Source organism: Balaenoptera physalus (assembly GCF_965194825.1).
Source record: "Balaenoptera physalus genome assembly, chromosome: 5".
In the NCBI taxonomy this organism is placed as follows: domain Eukaryota; kingdom Metazoa; phylum Chordata; class Mammalia; order Artiodactyla; family Balaenopteridae; genus Balaenoptera; species Balaenoptera physalus.
The window spans coordinates 146,532,388-146,557,386 of record NC_138884.1 but is presented as its reverse complement, the minus strand read 5'-3'; the positions used below and the strand labels follow the sequence as shown (position 1 = coordinate 146,557,386).

The following is a 24,999-nucleotide window of genomic DNA, read 5'->3' as shown; positions in this document are numbered from 1 at the left end:
TGCATAATGTCAGTCTCATTTTCTGAAAAAAAGGGTTACTTGAATGCCTATTGTATGTCAGGCACCAAGTTCTATGTCAGATTCAGAAACAATTACAGGTAGAAAAGAGGATTTCTCACGAAGTAGAACCACTGAAGAAAATGACAGGGGAGCAGCTTGCAGCCACGGGAAGAAGGACATACGGCGAGTTGTCCATTCCAGCAGAGACCCTGCCTTCCATGAGGGGAGAGTTAAAGAGTAGTGCCTGAGTTTGGACTAGCAACCCCTAAAACTAAGATTATTTTTATGAACACTAAAAGGCTAAAGATTTGTTTTTCATCTCCTTGTCAAAAAGTACAGGGCCTGAAAAATGCAGGCACGAGAAAATTGGAATGAGATGTTACATGAAACCAGCCTTCTGGGGTTTTTTTTGTTTTCAACACTTTATTCTAATTTCGAAATACAAATGCACAACCACTTCTAATCTTCAGGTAGACAGCCAAGGCCTTCCCTTAAGGGTAGATTCTTTGATTCTCGAATGACTGCACCCATTTTGAATTGTCTATGGATTTCAGAAACTTAAATTTCTTGTACAATAATCTCAGCACAGACTCCATTATTATTTTCTTTCAGAATCCTGGCCACACCACTTCCTAAATCAGGCAAGTTACTCAGTGTCTTTGTGCCTTGGTTTTCTCAGTACCCATTTCAGAGTTACTGTGAGGATCCAACAGATATTTTATATAAAGGCTTAACGTAGTGCCTGACACATAGTAAACAGATGTTAACAGATGTTACTGGGCATAGTAAACAGACGCCCAACAGATGTTAACTATTTTCCAGTTGTCTCACCCACACCCAATTCCATAGCATTTTAAAGAGATCTGCCTTTATTGAGACTTTTCAAAGCTTTTAGTGTTCTTAGAAACAACAATTTCTTTTTGCACCATCGGTTCACATAACATTAAATTATGTAAATACAGTAACTACTACCATTGGCATAAACAAACTTTGGAAAAAGAATCACAATGACTTACACTCAACTTGTAGATGTGGACATGCCAGAGAGCAGCCTACTGGGCCAGGAACATTCAGGGTGAACTAGCCTTTTTTAAAAAATTGGTCTGAGTCGGATGTGTCCACTGTTACAGTGGGTTTTTTGTTTGTTTTTGGCAGCAGTGGCAGGAGAGAAGCAGGCACTATCTGGATAGAGCCCCAGGCATCTGAAAAAGAAACACTTTTTTATTGGTAAATGAAAATCATTTTTTGGTGACATCACATTGGAAATGTTTTACTACGTAAGTGGAAATACATGTTCATCTGCAGCCATAATTTAGATTTTTGCCACTCAACAGGGGTGCCTGTCTATAAAAAGAGTTAATGCACCCCAATTTGGTACTGTTTGTTTTAAACTTTCAGGTAAGCCTTAAGTCAGAGTGATGAAGCATGCAAATGCTATGAGTGAAAAGGACTCCAGGAGCGTACCTCCGCCGCTTCCCATCTGAGGACTTCCTTGGCTCTAAGCTCCCTCCGCTGGCTGCGCCCTTCCTCTGGTCCACCTGGTGACCAACAGCTAACCCCAAGGCCCCGCTGGGTGGCCGGCACCTCCCCACCCCACTGGCAGCACCTCGTTCCCTCTCCTGCCTTCTCGGCAGGCTGCACACTGCAGGGGGTGGTTTTTGAACTGTCAGCCCACAAGTTTCTCTCGGGAAAACGGTCCCCAACTTCCGCTCCCACCCACGGCTCGCGCGTTGCACGGGCGTCCTCCCCCAGGGGCCGGCCGTCGGGCATGGCTCTACCTCCTCCGAGCTGAGGTCAGAGGTCCCAGAGGAAAGCTTCCGAAGGCCCCAGAGCAACGTGTTCTCTGGGGAGGGGTGTTTCTGAGCAAGTGCCGGGGAGCCACCAAGGCCAGAGTCTGAACCCCAGCTCTGCCACCAACTGGCTGTAGGGGCCCAAGCAGATCACTTCCGAGCCGCACCTCAGAAATGGGGCAGTGACAGAGCCGCCGTGGACGTGAACGAGGTCAGCCACGGAGCACTCAGCCCAGAGCCGGCGTGGGTGGAGCAGTGAGCGAGCCCCCGGCGGTCACCCTCGACCACCCTCGGCCTGCGGAGGACGGAGAGCACAGGGCAGTGGCCCAGAGCGGTGAGGCAGGTCACTCGCGCAGAGAGGGCCCGAACACCCCACGAGCCGCGCGTCTCCGAGCTCTGGAAGGAAGAGCGCACCGAAACGCGAGCATCGCTCTGCCCCGCTCTGCGGGACCTGGTGGCCTTCTCCTCGCTCACCGCCGCCACGGGCGGTGCTGCTGGTCTCCACCCCGGACGGGGAGGGGCCACGGCCACCCGCTGACGTTACGAGGCTCCGAGCAGGGTCGAAGTAGTGTCAAGAGCCCAGCGGCTGGCCCAGAAAGCCCGATGACCTGCTCACACGGGCGGCAGGCTCAGGGATGTGAGCGGGTGAGCGTGGCAGGCACGTGGGGACGAGGGGCTAAAGCCACGGGCGCTCAGGCTCGAGGAGCAGCTAGCCTGGGGCTCCCCTCCGCCTAGAAGGGGAGCAGCGCTAACTTTCCAACCCTTGCCTAAATTACCATAACTGTACCATCTTCTTTATTTAACTGAGACTAGTAAGTGGATTTTAAAATATTCAAACAGCATGACACTCAAATTTTACCGTACTTCAGGGTGAGAACTCCAACTTTAAAGCAAACTTCCGTGAACGTAAGTAACAATTTTACATGACTTTTATTTAATAAAACCACATATTTACAATTGAAAAAGTCCTAGTTTGATACACTTTACTAAATAAAATTAAAGGTTAACTGTACAAGCAATTAAAACATGATATGTAGCAAGTGTTATCAGGGGTTTTCTATCAGCAAACTATTTAAAATAGTCAAAAACTGAGCAGTTAAAAAGTACCCTTTAAAGTGAACGTTTTTCCAGATGGGATTTCAATGACTGGTGGGGACACAGCATCCGACTCTGAAGTGCCAGCTGCACAGAGGTCCCAAACCTGAAGCCTCACATCCTGAAAATCAATGGCACGGGAAGTGGAGAGGGCAGGGTTCCAGGGGCTGCACTTCAATTTCTGCTTCCAGTTTTCCTAAACGAGAATGTGAAGCAGAGAAGCACAGCCCTGTGCTGTCCGGCAGCCCTCTGCGGAAAGGGGCGAAGTGACCCTAGACTGGGCCTTAGAACTTCCCGGCCTCTGAAGTGGATGCATCAAACCAGCAAGAGCTCGTGTGGTCCCTGGACAGGTCAGGAAAACCGCCTTTGAACTAAAGATTTGGAAGTATTCCAGATTGGCCTGGAATCCTGTTTAAAAATGTAATGCATATATGGTGCTATCCAAAGAGATTTATGTCAAACTGTCTGACAATAATGTTGAGGGCTGGGGTCTGACTACACATGAAGTTGCACAAACGCATTCTCAATAACTTGCCCATGCCCCTTGCTACATCGCTTTCTGTCACCACTTAAGGAACATCTTTATGTACAGTAAGAAAATATATACATCTTTCAAGAACAGAAAGCCCATGTCATGGAATAAAACCAAGTATATCCGTGAGGAACGGCGTGACCGGGCTCGCGGCCTGTTTCCCAGGCCGGGCTCAGCCTGGGTTACACTCAGCCGCATGAAGTCAGGGAACAGCTGTGTCTGGAAGGCTGCCAAGAGCTGGGTGAAGACAGAACACCTCCAGGAGGTCAGGCAAGTCAGCGTTTAAAGGCTGAGGCAGACAGTGTACCAAGACGCTCTGCAACCTCCCTGGAGAGTTCAGCCAGGAACACAAGGGAAAAAATGACACACGGAACACAGCTGGGATGGAGGGCATGAGGATGGCCACTGGCTCGGCACCTTGCTTTGTCCCTGAAGTGTCATCGGCGGATATGGCAGATATAGAAAACCTATAAAAATAATGCCGTAGTTAGGCTTTACCCCAACCCGTATCTCCCTGCCGCGCGCTATGCCCTCAGAGCCGAGGGCGCTCCCGACATCAGGAACCAGGTCAGCTGGGGGCACTCCCTGGGGGTGGGACAGATGGCTGAGAAGGGCTGCAGGGCAGCGGGTGCCCTTGAACCTGGCCTACTGAGCGCGCCAGAGACCAACATGCCAACGCGTTAGCATGGAACTGGTTTCCATGGAGACTGGCCTGTCCTTTGGACTTTTCTGTGCCAAAACTGTTCATGTCTTTGAATTTGGATAACCAAAGTCCTCAATACAAAGTTCTCCAAACTAGTCAAGGAAAAGCTAGAACAAAAAAGTTGCTAACGAACTTGGGGAAAACCAGCTATGCGGGGGAAAGGCTGCCGGCACGGATACTGAGAATCCTGACAAGACGTGTGGGCTGCTGGATGCGTGCTGCTAGCTCCTCAGTCCTTACAACCGTCCGTCCGTAAGTCAAGTGCGTGAGGCGGGATCACCGCACGCAGGACTGCGCCTGCCGTTTAGGGGACAAGGGGAGTGTGCTGGCAGAGCAAGGGAGCAGCCCCCGACCCCGCCGGGCTGCGCCGGCCTCCACGGGAACCAGGAGGGTGCAAGAGGGTGCAGGTCTGAGCGCCCTCTTGCCTCCCCTCTGGCTCAGAGAGGCCGCCGCCGTCCGTTTCCCACCAGCGTTAAGCCCGTCTCAACTGCCGCGGCATCTCTGTGCGCGGCTCCTGCTCAAACTCGCTGCCACCGCTGGAGAAACGTGGGCGCAGCCTCTGGGACAGCAGGGCTCCCACTGGAACCTAAGCATGCACTGTCAGCCCTCCTGCTGGAACTTTGTCAAGGCTACGTGGTAGAAGGTCAACCTGAAGGTCAGATCGTGTCCCGGGGAGCCCACGCGCACTCGTCAGCAGCTGTCCTGTGAGAACCCATTTTCCTGTAATGTTATCTTTGGTAGTTGGGCTTTGAAAACATGACCTGCGGCCCTGGAAAGATTATCTCGGTAACTAAATCAGCAATCCCTTTCTGACGAAAATATGTAAATATGAGCCAATAACATCTCTGAGGTCTCCCAATAACATTTCTCATGCACCCTGGCTATGAAAAATTGTAATGTACTTTCCATTAGTTGACATAAAAGCATTACAATTTAATTAACTTTTGCTGAAATGAGGGGAGGGGATTAGCCACTGCCCTATTTTTAAACCATGCAGAATATGCAGTGGTTGGCCATGGCCATCATTCCACTGAGCTTCCTTCTTAAGGCTTAGCCTTGGTTTAATTCTTTTAAAAGTTTTTTGTTTGTTTTGTTTTGTTTAAGGCCAACTCCAGCATTAGGAATCAAACATGAAAATAGCCCCTGTTCTTCGGAGCTGCCAGTGTGTCCGCCTGAAACAACACAGGTGCCCCTTGGAGAACTGCTTCAGTGCCGAGCGCAAGTCCACCTGCCGCCTCAGTGTCTGAGAGATGGGCTTCCTTTCTCCATTTCCCGGCTGTCCTTCTGCAAGGCGGTCAGTACCTGGGAATCACAGGAAGACATCGGTGGGTGATCTGCAATACACACTGAGCACAGGTCCAGACAGCCTCCTGTCACCTGCCACTTCTGCCTCCCCACCTGCCACTTCTGTGGTCCGTCTTCCACGCCTGTACCCAGACCCGCCCTTCAGCACGGAGACCCAACCACGCCGTCGCCGGGCTAACGCCTACAACCACTTCCCACCAGCCAGCGGGTACCAATGTCAAGGCAGGGCTACAGGGCTCTGCTCCTTCCACAGTCTGGCTCCAGCCCCCGCAGGCCCCACTCTAGAATGGCAACGCCCTCCGGGGCCTCCACACGCAGCTGCCCCCGCTGCCCTGCCCCTCTCTCTCCACCAGCAAACGATGCATCCTTCTAAGGCCTCAGAGACATCAGCTCCTCGCACGCCTTCCTGAGAGTTCCCAAGGCAACTTAGCTCCTCCATCTCGGTGCTCGGCTCTTAGTTAACACCTTTGTTTTTAAAAACATTACATTCCACTCTGATTGCTTAATAACAGCCGTGACGTAACAATAGGCCCCATTTATCGCATGCCCACTCTAGCCAAGCAGGGCGCTCACCAGGCACCTCCAGCGTAGCAGCTGTTTAATCCACACAACACTGTAAGTCACCTGAACAAGAGACACTCATACAAGTGACCCGCTAAAAGCCAAACAGCGCATATGGACGCAAACCCAGATCTGTCTGACTTCAAAACCACGGGACTCTCTGTAGCACCTGTGCTGAACTATTTGGGCCAGGCGCTATGCCACTTTAATTGAATTACAAAGTACAAGGGGTAAAGCAGAAACATTTTATGTGCGTTTCAGATAAATTGCACAGAAGGGCCAAGGGTAGAGAAAAGTCCCCCTCTCTACCTCTAAGCAAATGACACTTTCAACCATACACAAACATTGAACTGTTTTGTAACGCTCACCAGGATCTTAACCTTAAGCACAGTATTTAAGAGAAACGTGCATAAACCACAATTCCCATGGGCCCTGGAACTAAATAAGCTCACTGATGCCTACCATCAGGCCAACTCCTATTACTGTCCCACTACTAGAGAGTGTCCTACTATTTAATAACCTTTGACCTGGTTTTAACCAATAATTTTCACCTAAAATGCAAGGAGCAAAATGACAGATCTGGATTCAGTCCTCCTCTCTTTGCGTGTCTCTGTGGGTATGCGGGTGAGGGTGGGGATAGAGGGAAGGACCAGTGAAATACTGGGACGGCCAAAAAGTTCGTTCAGGTTTTTCCGTAATCTTACAGAAAAATACTAATACTAATTAAGGATTTCAAGATGTAGCCCCGTACTTTCATTCTGCGTTGCCCGTTTATTTCTTAATCAGAGAAGGACTCTTCTTCCCTCTCGCCAGATCCCTGATAATTATATAGCCAGTCCTGCTCACACATGAGCTGAGCTGTTTTAACGGCTTTACTGAGATACAATTCACATACCACACAATTCACCCATTTAAAGTGCACAATTCAGTGGCTTTTAGTATCTTCGTAGATATGTGCAACCCTCGCCACAGTCAATTTTAGAACATTTTCATCACCCCATCCTCCAGCTATCACAGCCCTGCCCCCCACCTCGCCCATTCCCTTGGCAACCACTAATCTACTTCCTGTCTCTACAGATTTCCCTTTCTGAAATTGCGTAAGAGTGGAACCACATAGTATGTGGTCTTTAGTGTCTGGCTTTTTCACTTAACATAATGTTTTGAAGGTGCATCCATGTTGTAGCATGAGTCAGTACTTCATTCCTTTTTATAAGCTGAACGTATTTATTTCAGAAATGCAACTCATGTCACACTAAGCACAAAATAGTGCCCACCCCGCCTTGTAAAACCAGGGGAGCATTTCACAGTATCACCCAAGGGCCCACTATAGCAGCTGTGCTCCTTCCCAAAAGACCCAGACAGGAAGGAAGACCACCAGCCAGAGGGCATCATGTAACGGGACACGGAGGTGAGGGAGGACCAGCCCGGGAGGCAGACCAAGGGCCCAGGTGAGAGGGGAGCCTCTCTCTCTGGTTTAACAGATAAACAGGCACTGAACTGTACACTTTCAAAAAGGTGAATTTTATGGTATGTAAATTAATAAAGCTGTTATAAAAATAAAGAGGCTGCTAACTGAGATCAAAGAGAGAGAGTCTCATCACCTACGAAGTAATCTGGCCAAACCTGAAAACTGACTTAGCCTTCAGATCTGTCAATTTACAGGAAATACAGAGTAGAAGGACCACGTTAAACACCACCACAAGGGACTTCCCTGGCGGTCCAGCGGTTAAGACTCTGCACTTTCACCGCGGGGGGGCACGGGTTCAATCCCTGATCGGGGAACTAAGATCCCGCGTGCTGCGCTGCGTGGCAGGCATGAATGAATGAATGAATAAATTTTTAAAACACCACAGGGATAGAACCAGCAAAATCCAGATGGTGGGAACTGCTATTGGACAAATGACCTCGTTTCTTCAATGAATAAAGGGGGAAGGGAGAAGTGGAAAGGTGGGTAGCCTATACATTAAAAAAAAGACTTAAAAGACCTTTCAACCATCTGCAATGTGTAGACCTTATTTGGATCTTGATTTAAGCAAACTATAAAGCTACTGCTGACATCTGAAAACAGGAATCAGAAACTGACTGGATATTTGACAGGCACATGGGGGTTCGTTATTCTATTTTATCCTATTTTTGAATGTACTTTAAATCTTCTACTAATAAGAAAGATTAATCAGAAACAAGCATTGTATGGCACACTTGAGCAAGTACAAGCCTCCCCTAGGACCTGAGGCTCAGGCAAACTGAGCATGCGCAGGGTCAGGAACCAGGGTTTTATTTTTTCCCTTTCAGAATGATCAAGACTAGAACCAGACAACTCCAGCCAATCCCACAGGGGACGAAACCTAAGAGGGATGTCCAGAGGAGAAGCGAGCAACCTAGAAGCAGCAGGCCAGGGTGGACGCGCTCCCCAGCTATCAGCTCAGCTGCTCCGCTAACAGCTGCTTGAGCCGGAGCAACATATCCCCACACCCAGGGAAGCCCTCCTCCCGCCCTCCCGCCCCCCTCCTCCTCCTCCTCCCACCCTCCTCCTCCCACCCTCCCCCTCTCCCTCCCCCTCCTCCTCCTGCCCTCCCCCTCTCCCCCCTCCCTCCCCCTCCTCCTCCTGCCCTCCCCCTCTCCCCTCCCTCCTCCCACCCTCTCCCTCCCCCTCCTCCTCCTGCCCTCCCCCTCTCCCGCCTCCCTCCTCCCATCCTCCCCACCCTCCTCCTCCTCCCACCCTCCCCCTCCCCCTCCCTCCTCCCACCCTCCCCACCCTCCTCCTCCTCCCGCCCTCCCCCTCTCCCCTCTCCCTCCCCCCTCCTCCTCCTCCTCCTGCCCTCCCCCTCTCCCCTCCCTCCCCCTCCTCCCCCCACCCTCCTCCGCCTCCGCAACTGCTGAGAACACACAGTTCACCTCTTCGGGCCTCCTTTGTTTATCAGTGAGGTGGGGACAAGTTAGCTCCCTTTGTTTTCTGTCACTGACATTTAAAAAAAGGGGGGAAGGCTTGTTTTACAAAATACTATCTAACACGCAGAGAGTACTGTGACGGCAAAACAGAAGTTCTGACCTCCCAGTGCCACTGCAGAATGGGTGGGAAGACTTTTATTCTCCAGCCCCTTCTTCTGGCAGAGACCCAGAGAGGAAACGCCTGCCCAAGACCCCACTGTGGCAGAGCCGAGCCTCAAGCCCAGGTCACCTCACTTCCAGCCCAAGAACTACTTCAGAGAGGGCTGTTTCCTCAAAGGGCACTCGCATAACTCACTTCCTGAATCAGACTACTGAGACATTGCTCTACGGAATAGAGAACAAAAGACCCGCTTACCTGAGCCCACTTCTTGTTTCGACTTTGCATCTGAACTGTAGCTATGGAAGCAAAAAGTTCCTCTGCAGGCAAGTCCTCGGGCAGCCGCGTTAGGAACTGGGCTATGTGAATGAAGTCCATCTTGGTCAGGATGTCCTCGAACAGCTTCAGGAGGCCCAGGGCCGTGCGGAACAGAAACTCCTCCCCGTCACGACAGAACACATCCCATACGCGACAGGCCAGATCCAGGGGCAAAGATTTGCTATATAAAGTAAAGATCCTGGAAAAAAAGTTTGAGTTTTTCACATTCTGGATGGCACAAAGAAAGAGCTCTGAATTCAGGTCGAATTCATTAAAATGCTCCCTGAGTTAGTCACTTTCATACTTACACTGCCGGGGGGGAGGAGAAGCCCTAGGCCTGAATTCACTCTGACGGTCACTTTAAACATTTTATAGAACAGCATTATCAGGGAGCCTCCCTGGTGGCGCAGGGGTTAAGACTCCGTGCTCCCAATGCAGTGGGCCTGGGTTCGACCCCTGGTCAGGGAACTAGATCCCACATGCATGCTGCAACTAAGGAGCCCCTGAGCCACAACTAAGGGGCCCCCCCTGCCGCAACCAAATAAATAAAAATTTTTTTAAAAAACCAGCTTTATCAGCTTTCACAGAGAATCTCAAACACTGTACAGTTTCTGAATTAGACATCAATTACTTCTACGTGCAACACATATTTACCATGCACCCACTATGTGCTTATTACTCTGAGGTAAGTGCTAGATAAAAGGTTAATAAGGCAGACAGAGCTTAGAGTCTGGTGGGGAGTAAAAACAGTAAACGGAAATGTATAATTCAGGGACTTCCCTGCTGGTACAGTGGTTAAGACTCCACGCCTCCACTGCAGGGGGCACAGGTTCGACCCCTGGTCAGGGAACTAAGATCGTACATGCCACGCAGTGTGGCCACAAAAAATACACACACACACATACACACACACAATTCAGCATACACAAGTACCCATTACTTCTGAAGAGTACCATACACTTTTCTCCCAGTAGGGGTCAGCAAAGGAACAGAATAAAGTTTTCCAAATAAATTTGACAGTGGATTACAAGAAATTGATCTTATATTTAGCAATGCAAACCATCAGATGAAAAAAATAAGTGAAACACAGATATGTATTCCCTTAAAAAACTGTGATGATCACAATTCAAACTACCAAACAAATACAGTCTTAGGTAACCACAGGTCTAACGCGTCATCTTTACCCTGGACTTGGGCCTATGTCACAAAGCAAGGCGAGTCCAGGTCGAGATGCAGGCCAAGCTGATTCTCTGTGAATCCGCCCTCCCCGCAGCTGTGAGACGCAGCCCGGGTGCCATCTCCGGGTGCCTCCTGACCCCCACCCGCTCCGGGCCCCGCTCTGCCCCCGTGCTTTGCCCGCGAGCCGTTTGCTTCTGTCTTCCCCACGGACACTGCCCAAGAGTAGGGAGCCCGCCCACTGCATCTCCATCCGCAGCATCTGGCGCAGCATCCGGCAATCTCTGCTGAGGAAGTGTGTCCACAAACTCCCAGTCCGCTTCAGGACGTCACCGGTGTTGGTGGTTCTCACTGCCTTCCTCCCAGCACTAGGCCTCATCACAAGTGGGGGCGTTCTCTAGCCCTCCTGCAAAATCACTTTTCCACAGGTTTCAGTATTTCCTTAGTGCCCATGCTGACTCGAGACCCACAGGGCCTGTGAAAGCAGCTGAGCTCAGGTACTGGACTCAGACGGCGGGGCCGCCTTGGTCAGGAGGTAATGTCACGAGGCCTTTAACAGCAGGACTCTCACTCTCCTACAACAGATCCTACCAAAAACATTACATCAGGACTTTGCTGGTGGTCCAGCGGTAAAGAATCCTCCTTATAATGCAGGGGACGCGGGTTCGATCCCTGGTCAGGGAACTAAGATCTCACATGCTGCAGGTCAACTAAGCCCACGTGCAGCAACTACGGAGCCTGCGCGCCTTAACAAGAGCCCGCATGCTGCAACTAAGACCCGACGGGGCCAAAAGTAATAAATAAAGTAAATAAATAATAAATCTTAAAAAAAAAAAAAGAAATGTCACCCCATGCTGGCAGACCTGCTCACAGGTTTCACAGGTGCGGGCTTTCCGTCTGCCGCGAGCTCCAGGGTGCAATCTACTCTGCCTCTCTCCCCCTGGCAGGATGCTCTGCGAAGGAACATTCACACAGCATACTGAGCCCCGATAACCTTCAGGGCTACCCCCGTCAGTGCTTCACAAGGTTCAAGAAAGGCATAATAATTTAGATTTCAACTCAGATGATGGAAGAGAGAGGCAGATGTCAGAGAAAAATCACCCCAGCTCCCGCCACCAGTAACAGAACCAGACCCTGAACCCATACCCTGGATGTCCACAGTGGGCCACGTGCCCTCAGGCAACATGCTGAGGAGGACAACCTACCTTTAAAAGGCACAACAAACCTTCAGCCTGAGGGTCTTACTGTCTCAAAAAACAGAAAACCATCTCATTACTCAGTCTAGAAAACACAGTTCAAGGGACAGCCAAGAGATCTTTGTTTCGCCTCTCAGTCTGAACATTCTCAATTATATCTAGAAGACATTTTATTTTTAAAAAATGAAAAAGAACTGACCTAATCCCCAGTACTACTTACCTGCCAATTCAGCAGTGGAAATCAAACCTTTACATCTTAAAAGCAGAGTCTTAAGCAAAAAAAGATGGGAAAATTGAGTAGCTATAGGCAAAGAGGGAGAAAAACAACAAAAGAAATTTCTCAAACATAATATTCTTGAGTTCAGATTTTGTGTGGGGGTCTTCATAAACTACTTCAGATATATTTTGAACTTTATAAAATTAAGCCAACATCCAAATGATGAAGAATGCCACATTCATCTGGGACACAGTAAGTTCTATACAAGTGTTATTTATTATTACATTTTTTTAAAATGTATACCAAAAATGATATATATTAAACACATTAGAAGTACTGTCTATAGGGAATGGAATGGGGATGGGATAAAAAGGAACAACTACAGACAAACAAGAGGAGCCTTGCGTTAGATAGTGACACTAGTTTACCATAAACTCAGAAGTATGATTAATGTAGTCATCTTCAATTTACATTTTTTTAAAAATTCACAGGAATTTACCAATCAAGCTGTTATCAACCATTTGCTTCACTGAGTTGGCAAATACAGGTTATTTGCAGGTACCATTTGGGGTAAGTCAACGGTTCAAAGTTCAAAAAACTCACCCTGAACTTAGGATGAACTTAAGATATAAAAACTGGACTTTCATGGTGGCACAGTGGTTAATCCGCCTGCCAATGCAGGGGACATGGGTTCAAGCCCTGGTCCAGGAAGATCCCACATGCCGCGGAGCAACGAAGCCTGTGCGCCACAACTACTGAGACTGCGCTCTAGAGCCCGTGAGCCACAACTACTGAAGCCCGTGCACCTAAAGCCCGTGCTCTGCAACAAGAGAGGCCACCACAATGAGAAGCCCACGCACCGCAACAAAGAGTAGCCCTTGCTCGCCACAACAAGAGAAAGCCCACACGCAGCAATGAAGACCCAACACAGCCAAATAAATAAATAAATAAATAAGATATAAAAACTACAGCCAAGCCCAGTCCACCCCAAAAAGAAAAAAAAAAAGGGAACGCCACCCTTAATGCTTGTGATGCCCATCTGCTCGATCCTGCCAACCATCCTAGGCATTCCCATTACTCCATGAGGTAACTTCTGAGATCTGAGCCCTGCTGATTCTCATCAGGTCAGTCCATTCATCATAAATATTTTTCAAAGCCTGCTCTATGCCAGTCCCTGTTCTTTGTGCTGAGGCTATACAGCATTGAACGAAACAGACAAGTTTCCCTGCCCTCAGGGGTGGAAAGGATATGCACAGAATGTCAGATGTTGATTTAAATAGAAGCAGGGGTGGGAGACTGGGACTGCCAGTTTGGGTGTGTAAACAGGACGGTCAAGGAGAGTGCATCACTGAAAAGTGACACTTCCATAAAGCCCCGAAGAGGAAGCGGCAAGGCAGGAGAAAGGGTCAGGGAAGTATCCAGACAGAGGAAGCGGTGAGTTCACGAGCTCTGAGGCAGGAGTAAACCCAGCACATGCAAAGAAGAGCAAGGAGGCCGCTGGGCTGAAGCCAAAAACAGCCAAGGGGAGAACACGAGGATGCCCGTGGGGCCCAGGGGCCCAGCACACAGGACCTTACAGGCTGTTACAAGGCCTGCAGGTCTCATTCTATGAGTGGAGCATCTGACCAGGGGAGGGGCCTGTCCCCTGTGCTGGGAGGCGCCTGCAGGGGAACGCAGGCTTCACTGGGCGACCACTGAAACAATCAGGCAGGTCAGCACAGCACGGCAGCAGTGGAGGCGGCCTGAAGCACAGAGACTGTGGACAGACTCTGTGATGGACGTGTCTCACGAGAAATGCAATGAAGGGGTCTAAGATGCAATTCAAAGGATGGAGTTCTCGTTTAAGGAGATGTGGGATCGCTGGTTTGGACAGGAAGGTCAGGAGTTGAGTTTGAGGCACGTTAAGTTGGTAAGCCAGACATCCAAGCGGATAGATGAATTCATCTGGAGTTCAGAGGGCTCTGGGCTGGCGACAGTTTGTGTATAGACGGTATCAGATAAAGGAAGTATTCTAGAATCAGAGTGAAGAATGTCAAATGCTGCTGAAAAGTCAAATAAGACTGAGAACTGATCACCACGCACATACTTCATGCAGAAAAGTATGAACTGTGCCATACATTGTATCATTTACTATTTTTTAGGTACTGAAATGGAATTCTTAAGGCCTTGAATGTTACTGTATCTTAAATAAAATGTGCCTTTCAAAGAAAAACATTTAAAAATTTCCCCCTGGCAAATGTCTACTCATCTACAGCTCAGCCTAGATGACCCTCTCTGGGAAGGCCGTTTCCTGGCCCCTGGGCTAGGCTGGGTCTCTCCCGTTAGATGTTCACACTGCACCTCATACATCCCTTTCATAACATTCATCGAATGGGGATGGACCTCCCACCCCAGCCACCTTCCGTGCTCTGAGCCTCTCAGGCTCTGGCAGGCCTCCCAGCAGTCAGCTGCCGGCCCCCCTGGGATCCAGCCCGGGCCACCTCCTGCTCGACACCAAGAGTCCAGGGTCACTGCCTCCTGGTCTCCTGCTCTGGACGGCCAGCCCCTGAGCAGGGAGGTTGTTCTCCTGCCCCCTCCCCTTCAAGCAGGGCCGCTCGGATGTGGTCCAGCGTCCTCAGGCTCCCGCCCTCTCCTCCCATCTCCCCTTTCACTGGAAAACCATTCATTACCAGCAGCTTTCAAATGCTTGACTGTATTCTAAACCACATTTAGACTCAAAACCAGCTGTGAATAGGACACTGAAACAATGCCCTCCTGGTTTCCTCTCAGAAGAGTGGTTAATCAGACTCCATTCGTGCGGGTGAAGAGCCACTCAGCTCCCGTGGGGCTGAGGTGAGCCGCACCAGCCCACAGCCCACAGCCCAGGAACACGAGGGCTGCTGTGTGCACAGGGCCCGCCCTGCCTGCAGTCCTGCAAGGCGTACTCTGGGCTTCATCCTGCTCCAGCCAGGATACGTGTGGAAGAAACAGGGGCGGACGGTGAAAGCCCCACGGGCCTTCCCGGGACTGCTGGTGTTCTTCTCCCATGGAGGAAGAGAATTCGAGGATTTTTCCCCCCCAAGACATGTTTGCTTTTCTCCCCTGGACCACTGCATATTACTGCACTGTATATCAAAGATGATAGTTTCAGGTACCGATTTAACAAATGCAAAAAAAGGTCTTTTCATATTGCTAAACTGATGAAGTGGCTATAGGCTCATAAAAGACAACAAACACAAATGGTGTGTATCTATTTCCCCCTTAATGTAAGAGGAACAGTTTCTGCCCTGTCAAGCCTTCACAATTTCCAGAAAACATTCTTATCTGGCGAAGCCTAATCTAACTGCTTGCCTGCAAACAGGGGGCACAGTCAGGGAAGGGAGATGGGGAGGGAGTCCACCACTTCCCAAGCCGGGCATGGAGGCGAAGCTCCTTCTCAGAAACCAGTGGTGGGAGAACGGACACCCACCCTGGTCTGCTCCTCACAGGCCCTGGCTGCGAGTAAAACAGAGCCGCCAGGAAGCACACACTTCCCGGGGCTGGGCTCTGCTTTATAAGCTCCTACCTGGATTACCCAGGTTATTCCTTGAGGAAGTACAACAATCGTCTCCATTTTACAGGGGAAGAAACCACAAATAAAGGGAGGCTGTAGGAACACAGACTTAGCCTGAGATAAAAGAGCAAAGGTCACCTAGCAGTCTCCCTCATGGAGAAGCCGCCATCAGAGACGTGGACCTTCGGGGCCTGACATCACCGATTTCCAGCTGTGCCCAAGTTTTCCCACCCTGACCAGTTCCTAAGAATGAGGCTTTGTCCCCAGAGCTGGCTTAGGAAGTGGCCCTGAACCCCACTCCCAACCCCACCATGGTGCTCCCAGCGCTCTAGAAACTCAGACAAGCAGGGAAGACGCTGCTAGATAACTACCTAGCCTCCTTAGATTTTGTGAGGATTAAATAAAACAACATTAAACACCCAACGCAGGGCTGCATTCATTAAAAAACTGAAGGCAGTTGTACGTGTGCCGGTTCAAACTTAATTAATAAGCCCAGCCCCTGCCCCAATCCTGGAAGCCATCAGCCGGACCCACCTCTGCGCCCCCAGGGCACCCTCCGGCTTGAGCCCAAACGTGTTCTCACCTTAGGTGCCAGCACCGAGCAGTAGGTAAACAACGTGACCCCTGCATTAGCACCTAGGCTCCATCCCAGCCAGGCTGCGGTGCGCTGGTGACCACAGGCCGTGCGGGCCCTTCCTGCGAGCAGCTCTCCCACCGGCGGGCTTGGCACCCCCCTCCAGCCCTCCACACGCGCTGAGGAGGCCCCCGCGTGGGCCAGATGCTGCTCCGGATGCCGGGAGCTCAGCGAGACAACCCCACCCTGGAGGAGTTCTCAGGCAGACCCGGAGGTTAGAAGCTAATGGTGAGGGGCTTCCCTGGTGGCGCAGTGGTTGGGAATCCGCCTGCCAATGCAGGGGACACGGGTTCGAGCCCTGGTCCGGGAAGACCCCACATGCCGCGGAGCAACTAGTCCCGTGCGCCACAACTACTGAGCCTGCGCTCTAGAGCCCGCGAGCCACAACTACTGAGCCCGTGAGCCGCAACTACTGAAGCCCACACGCCTAGAGCCCGTGCTCCGCAACAAGAGAAGCCACCGCAATGAGAAGCCCGCGCACCGCAACAAAGAGTAGCCCCCGCTCGCGGCAACTAGAGAAAGCCCGCGCGCAGCAACGAAGACCCAACGCAGACAAAAAATAAAATGAATAAATTAATTTAAAAATAAAATAAATAAAAGCTAATGGTGAAATGTATGCAAGATGCGATGGAAACTAAAATCTTCCGACAGTAATTTCACCTTGAACCTGCCTTTAAGGTAGAGACTGAGTGTAATGACAGGATCTCCAAGTATCACCAAACGTCATTCAAGAAACATTAATCAGGATAGAGAAAGTTCTGCTTGACTCTTTTACTAATTCAGGATTGTATATTACAAAACCTACTCACGCCTCCGAATAATTCTGCCGTTTGACAGCAGTGGGAAATGTTTTGGTAAGTTAAATGACCACATGTCAGTCCTCTGCCTGAACACTGAAAACTCTGTAGGAAGATGAGCACAGAGGGCGAGACCCTGTTGTGACCCTCCCGTCTCCGTGTGAGCGAAGAAGAGCGACAAGCACGCTAAATAAGACCCCTCGCCAGGAAGGCGGCATCGGCAAGTGAATCTAAGTCTCAGCTGTGAAGTCTCCGTAACACTGGGCAGACGGCAGCCCCCAGTTCACGTGGGGAGGCTAGCACCCGAGTGAGCCTCGGGCTGGACTCCATGGATTTTAAACCCAGGAAGGGCCCCTCAGGAACAGATGCGTTCTTGGCTCTAGGACTCTGAGCCCAGCACGGGGCCAGGCACTAGGGACACAGAGGGGACTGACAAAGCTCAGTCTGTCACCGGAGCAGCCAGAAACCAAGGATGCTCTCAGTGGGTCGGTGCCGTGATGGACGGAAGAATCAGCTGCTGGGGTGGAGGGGAGAGAAAAGAGGATTCTGGAAGAATAACCCTCAAACTGGGCAAGACAATGTCCTATAAAGTTACAATGTTATCATCCAGGGGGTGGAGAAACTGTCCTGGGAGTGAAGAAGGACAATTCCTAGATGGCCCCTGGTGGGCAGACGGCGGGGCAGGAAAGGAGATTTTGTCATCTAATCTGAGCACCTACACAGCTCACCCAGGACACTCGGCGGCCGAACCACAGGGGCTCCACAGCCCTCCGACACGGACACGGAGAGTCAGCTACCGGCACCCTGTGCAGACCACACACACAGTGTAGCTCCACCAGGCGTGTGCAACTCAGGCCCTGATGTCAGGGGTGTAGACGTGGCTTTGGGAAAGTGATGTGATGTAGCAGAAGAAGCAAAAGCTCTGGAGAGAGACCAATCTGGACCGCGCACTACAGGGGTGACACTGGGTAAGGGGCCTCGGTGGCTTCCTCTGTGCTAAGACGGACCTGCTCCAGATGCTGTGAAGGGGAAACAAAGCAATGAATGTCTCTGAAATGCCAGCTTCTAGGGCAGGTCCTGAGCAACACCTGCTCTTTCCCTGGGCCTCCTTCCCATTGCCCACCCTGTTTCTGATCTGAGCTTTTACCAAGAGCCTGAATCACTGCAGACCATCTATAAATGTGGACCGCAAGGAATAAATCACGAATGCATTCAACTTAAATAGTTACTAAAGGCCTGCGCTAGGACTGCAGATACAGGCAATGTTCTACTTGGTCCTAATTCTAGAAAGCAGTCAAGCACTTCACCAAGAATAAGCCAACACCAGCAGAGGCCTAGGCATCAAAGCACAGCGGGCAGCATTCACGAGGCATCAGACACCAACTACATCACATCACAAAGGTCTCAGGAGAGGAATCCTTGGAGCTCCCTTTCATTCAGACACCCAGTGCTCTGCTCCACGTTCAGTGCCCACGTGTCTGACGCACACCGCACACTCTCTCATCAGAGTGCTGATGCGTCTAACTAAATCCCTTAGAGGGGACTCTGTGGGGAAGCGCACAGGCTCTGGAGCAGGCGGCTTGTGCCTGAACACCAGCGGTGCCGTCCAGCTAGCCACATGACCTTGGGCAGGTCACTCTGCCTCTCCGGGCCTCAATTTCCTCACGTGTAAAACAGAGGTGTTACAATTCACTCCAAGGGCTTGTTCTAAGGGTGAAATGAGATCATGTGAGAAGCACTGGAGTCAATCAATGCGAGTCCCCTTGGCCTCTGCCCCCACTGGATTACAGCCATCTTCGGCCTAGAACGAAAACAGATAAGCACTCTCCAGGACAGCGCTCTTCACACTGCCCGTCGTGACCATCACTGATCTCTTGCACTGTGACATCATCAGAGTGGATCAGCACCAGCTCTTTTTTTGAACAACCAAAATAAATTTCAGAGCGCTCTGCACATAGTAAAGGCTAGGTACTATTTCATAAAACCTGTCTCAGTCATATATATATATATATATATATATTACATTGCTGCACACATGGCCACACACCGGGTCACAACATAAAATTTATTTCCTTTTGCAAGTCAGGGTGAAAAAAGTTTGAAAGACACTATTCCAGGACAGTGTTTTCCAAACCTCCCTTTAACCTGGAATCCTAAGAATCTAACTTGGGGGCCTAAAACAGATAAGGTAGAAGCTGAAGACTCTGGTCCCATGTGATCCTCTCCTAACACCCTCCCCGAGGGGTCATGGGCCCCAGGCTTGGGAATCTGTGAGGCCACAGTTCATAGTCAAATCACAGCACAGGTGCACCAACAGGGGTGCAGAGGCACAGCCTATGCAAAAGCTGACTGTTCATGGTGTAGAGAAATCATTTGTTGGTTAAATTAAGGTGGCCTTTTAGGCAGGTCCCAAACACTCCCACCCGGCATAGCCAGAAAGGTGAGCCCAGCACCCCAGCAGTGGCCACTTCATGGCCTGATGTCTGTACTATTCTGTAGTGACGCCAGCACTTGTGGCCTCAGATATGAGCTCTGACCTCCAAACCCTTGTTCCCAGCAAGAATTCAGCAGAGTCACAACAGTCTCAGGGTTTAGAACAGAAGCAATGAAACGCCAAGAGTCCCAAAGGCTCATTCCCATGGGTGCAGACAAATCAGCTTTATTTAAGGGACTGAGCCTCGTTTCAGATGACATTCAGACTTTACCTTCTAGAAGTAAGCCTTTTGTCTCCTGAAAAAAGTGAGCCAAAAAAAAAAAAAAAGTCAAACCAGCTACACGTTCCCAGCAGTTTTAGATTCACTGCGCAAATTAGTGCTGGAGCCCAAACGGTCCTTTCAGTCGAAGTACATCTTTCCTTCTGCACGGCAGGGTGGGGGGATGTAGGGTGATGACCTTACCAGGCCCTGAAAGGCTAACCATCTGGGTAGACAGATGAGGAAACAGGCTCAGAGAGGCTCCATGGCCCTTGCTCAGGCCACAGATAAGCAACGAGAGAGGCTGGGGGTCGGGCAGGACTGCAGGATTCTGGAGCTGACACTCCTCCTGCGGTGGGGGCCTGAGACACTGCTCCCTCTGTTCCCCCGGCTACCGCCAGCCTTCTCAACTGGCCCTCTGCGGGTGACATCCCAGCCTTTCCCCAGGCCACCACATCCACTGTGTGGGAAGACTTGCCGGTCTACTGCTCCACCCCGGAACTCTCTGGAAGCCTGTAAATATACTCTGATGTCTGACAGGCTCCCTAAAGCTGCCGTGTCGCCGCATCCGGCCCCTCCATGCTCTGATCTCAGCTGGTGGCACCAGCAGCCCCACGGGTCGCGTGGCCACAGCACTTGCCCTGGGACCACAGCCTGCCCTCGCCAGCGCCTCTCCCTCACCACTCTCCACCCACTTCTGCAGCCTCAGCTCAGGCCCTGCTCTTTCTCCCTTCGTCTGTCTCCGCCTCCAGGCTCCCCCGCCTCCCCTAACCTAAAACTCACTTCCGACAGAACGCACCTCAATCCTCACCCCAAGCAAAGGACTTCAACCGCTCCCTCTGGCCCCGGTAATCCTGCCCGAGCTCCTCAGCTTGGCATCCAAGAGGCACCAGACTCGGCCTCTGAGCTCTCGCCTGCCACTCTCTGCCCTGTGCTTTAGGCTCCCACATCACCACACCAACTGCTGCAGCCCTGATGATGCTGCAGCACCGCATGCTCACCTCACGTCTTGGCTCAAACTCCCGTGTTACCTTGTGTACCTGACCCCTCGGCCTGTCTCCAGGGCTCGGTCCCCACCTTGTCCCAGAGACAGCATTCATCCCATGCTGCGCAGCCGCGCTGTGCACGGACAGCCTCTCCCCCTAGACAGACGCTCCGGACAGGCAAGCGCCTGCCTGTCTCCGATCCCAGCGGAGAGCCCGCACAGACCTGGTGCTTAGTGACGTCTCGCAGAAGGAATGGGTAAACGGCACCTTGGAAACTGAGAGTCCAAGACACCCTCCTCCCCTGGAGGGAGTTCAGGAGGACCAGTCAGAGTCACAGGCAGTGCTCAAGAGAGCAACAGAGCTGAGCAGCTGACCAGCAACACGGGGCTGAGGACACAGGGCGTATCACGCTCAGGGCGGCTGGGGAGACTGTAAGGCAGGACGCGGGGCTCAGCTGAGCCCTGAGAGAAGCTGGCAGTGAGGAATGAAAAATGGGGGCACGGAGATGAGAAAACACTCTGGAAACACATAAAAATGCAGTCTTACCAATCGATTAGGTAGATGTCTGGAGTTAGGTTGTTTTTCTTGAAATGAGCAAATAATTTCGGCAAATTTTCTTCAAAGAATACCTCAAACGCAGCAAAATAAGTCAACATCTAGGGAGATAATGTGAAATACACTAATAAACTCATTATCAGCACAAGTTTCCAATCTACCCAAAAAAGTCAATATACTTAACACCTTTAGAATCTAACAATCATCTTCGTATGTAAATTCTCACACACCTTCATCGGCAACCCGAAACTAGGCACTACACAGGCAATTTCTAAATAAGCCCACTCTCTAACCTCATATAACGTTACCGACTATATCTTATTATTTCTTGCATTTGTAGATAACTGAAACCCAGAGCAGTTACGTAGCTTGCCTAATGAGGTCACATCACCAGCGTGTGGCAAGGCAGGGCCCTGAACCCATGCCTGTCCCGCAGGCTAGGCTGACTCCTGATGGGCTCAGTCTTTTCTAAGAACCAGGAACGAATTAACTGTCGAAAATGATCTCAAAAAACACGCCTGCCTCCCTGCCGACCCGCAGCATTTCCAGAGGGCATATAATGCTGATACTGAGGCAGGGCAACAGCGCTCTGGCTCAAACGTGCAGCTCTTTTGAGGCACTGAGGGAGAAAATGCTGAAGGGAAAGGAAGCGGCCACAGCCTCTTTTAAGAGCACATGCTTTTCAACTTCTTACAGGGTTTGCAGGGAAACGAAATGCACAGAGCAGCGGTGCGGTGCTGAAACAGAAAGAACAGCTACAAGTGGGTGGGAGCCATACGAGTCTGAGAGGCTGGATGCACGTGGGCAGATGGCAACTCCCGGATGTTGTTTGCACATCCTAATGAAGGTGTGTACGGTAAACCGGGGGTTCCCAACTGGGGGGAATGTGCCTCCCGGAGGACATTTGGCTGTGCCTCGGGACATTTCTGGTTGCTCCATCTGGAGCAGGGGTGCTACTGCATCTGGTGGGTAGAGGCCAAGGATTCTGCTAAACAACCTCCGATGCACAGGACGGCCCCCACCGCGGCTATCCGGCCCCAAACGTCCACAGCGCTGCTGCAGAGAAACCCTGCTGGAAATGCAGGTCCCACTCAACGTTACGATTCTATGATTTTTCCTTAATAATACAAGCTAAAATGTTTAAGTGCAGTTTTTATCATGTGTTTCCAAAGAGGAAGCTGGGGTCTTATCTTCAAAATGAGAAGGTATTTAGATGTAAATCATTTTATTATATATGATGAGTTTTTTCCTGACTATGAAAGTAGTTATCTGTAAAATGCTCACTGTGGAAAACTTATGAAGTACCGAAATGAATAAAGATCATCCATAAACACTGTTACTATTGTGGTATATTTCCTTTTATCGTTAAATATGGTAGCTATTATGGAATACGTTCTGTTTTACATGCTTTTGAAAAAATTAGCATTTTATCTTAAATATTTCTCCAATACAATTCTTTGCAATCAGTACTGCGCTGGATACATTTCCAGATTTTAAGGAACCATTCTGCATTCCCTTAAATCCCCATTTTTAAATGTTTTCATTTTTTACAATGAAAAATAATTTTAAATTTTATTGAATAATTACAAACAACCGTGTAATAACCACCTTTGTGCAAAGTGCCTTGCCCACACTTGAACTTTCTTAGAACCGATTCTTACGAGCAGAATTATATACCAACGCCATTTACTGCTACTGACATCTAACACCAAACTGTCTTCTAGAAGGACTCTGCCGATTTACATTTCCCTTCACAGCCAGCATTCAGCAGCAGCTTTAAAACACTTTAAAAAAAAAAAAATGTATGTACGGCCTGAGCAAGAAATACTCAGGAGTCCTTAAGGTATTAAGGAGAAAAACTGCCTAGCTGATCTAAACTGTTAGATCGCTTTGGTCCTAAAGTACTGACGATAAATTAATTATCAGTGAACTATCAACAAATGATCAGCAAATCAAGACAATGTTAACTAAAAAGCTGATGATCTGTTGAACGGGTGACTCCTCGTCTGGGCTACAGGAAGCAGAAGGGGTTCCGATGCCGGCTGGTGGCGGACCAGCTATGTGCCTCGAAGGAACCCCGTCACTCCCGAACCTCGCTTCCTCACCGCGCCAGGAGCAGGTGGGGCCTCCCCAGGGCAAGGACTGCCAACTCCTTCCTGAACACGCCGCCGCCCATGGAGACGCTGGTCTCGATCACATCTCCCCTCCTGCGTACCAGCCCACCGCGTGAAGCAGAGCCCCGCGTGGCAGCGGGCAGCCACAGGGCCCCACTGTGCGACGGGCTATTTGACAGACCCTAACGTGGGGCCTGCGCCTGAGCTTCTGCTTGGACAAAAAGTGTGTACGTTTGTGCAGGAGTCTCCCTCCTCCCTCACTTGAAGAATGTATTTTCAGAAATACTTTCTGAAAGAAGGTACTAAGAAATTCATCCATATGGCTATTGACCACATGTTTTTAAAGTCCAACACAATGCCCCAAATGAGCCGCCATGTTACCTAGGGCGACTTATTCTAAGTATCTTAGTGGAGGGAGAATGCATTCTTTTTCCTGCCGAAGAGAATGATTAGGCAACGCTTGCTGTGTGAGGACACAGCACCCAGGGCACAACACACACAGGGGATACTTACAAGGCCGTGGTCCACTCGGAAAAACGCCATCTGACAGGGTTTATTCAAAAGATTAGAAAAAGCAATGAAGGCATCTGCAGTATCTAAGTTCAAGATCAACACGGCCGCTATGAAGGACATGCCCTGAACCTGAGAGGAGAAGAGAAAGGGGCGTTAAACGAACGGCAGCCACCACGGTCAGAGCAGCTCTTCCATCTTATGAAAGAGGAACCCAAGCACCCTCACGCTGGAAGGTCCCACACTGCGCCCACCCATCGCCACCCACCAGAGGCTGGACCGACAGCCTCCTGGATCCCGACCTGCCCTGACTCGGAACCAGCGCCCTGGCGCGCCAGCCGCCTGTGTGCGCTCCTTCAGTCCCACCCCTAACACGTGGGAAACCATAACCACCCCCCCCCCACCCCGCATCTGACACACTGCCCTGCAGAATGTACAGCTTCCTGGTGCCGCAGAAATGTACGTCTGAGCGAACACGTCACTCTATCTAAAGCCATGCATGCACACGTCTGCTAAGCCACAGCAACGTCAGCAGCATAGTTTTAGAAACTGTTACTGCTAAAAGCTTTTCTGATTTAACGCTGAGAAAAAAAATCACATGCAAAAAATGAAAATCAAACCCAGTTAAAACGTAGTCAATGCCACAGAGCGGCCACGTCAGCTCCATTTCTCTACGAGGAAACTGAGGCAGGTCATTTACCGTGAGACTTTCCATACCCAACAAAAAATGGCATTCAACCCGACATCCGCAGCTACGATGCGCCGGGCAATATTGTGACTTTCTCTCTAGAGGAGAACATTATAAAATATTGGAAAAGTTCACTTACATAACCCACATCCGGTCGGTAACAAGTGTAAGCGCCCAAAATGCTGTGCAACATGTCGTGGTACGGGCCACCCTACAGGGACCAACACACCAGAGACACGCGTCAGCCGTGTTAGTGCTTGGGTGATGGATGTCGCCGCCACCAGGCACGCCTGCTGTTTCCGAGCAGAACTCGTTGCCAAGCATTATTTAGCAGTTCGGCGCGTATCGCGTGACTGGACAAACACCGCCTACCAACCCACAGCTGAGCAGGTCATCTGTAGCTCCGCCTACAAAGCTGCGCTGAGCGGATGGGCCAGGTGTGAGCGCTGCGCTAGATCTACTCCCTCAGCTTGGCTGCTGCTGTGTAACTGTAGTTCCCTGGCAAGTTCAGCAGGTGGCCAGGTACCCAGGCTCTTCAGAGCCGGTGCGTG

General features: G+C 50.4%; 1 protein-coding gene across 2 annotated transcripts in view; it reads right to left on the bottom strand.

Annotated features, from left to right (window-relative positions):
* Positions 1-2,701: 2,701 nt before the first annotated feature.
* TBC1D14 (TBC1 domain family member 14) overlaps positions 2,702-24,999 on the bottom strand; it is an 89,035-nt gene continuing 66,737 nt past the window's right edge. For both annotated transcript variants that reach the window (XM_082462223.1, XM_082462224.1), the window contains exons 9-13: positions 24,588-24,659; positions 23,764-23,892; positions 21,128-21,237; positions 9,291-9,549; positions 2,702-5,422 (exon numbers count right to left, since the gene is read on the bottom strand). In XM_082462223.1, the coding sequence (XP_082318349.1) occupies positions 5,357-5,422; positions 9,291-9,549; positions 21,128-21,237; positions 23,764-23,892; positions 24,588-24,659 (636 nt within the window). In that variant the 3' untranslated portion in view covers positions 2,702-5,356. The remainder of the gene's footprint in view (positions 5,423-9,290; positions 9,550-21,127; positions 21,238-23,763; positions 23,893-24,587; positions 24,660-24,999) is intronic.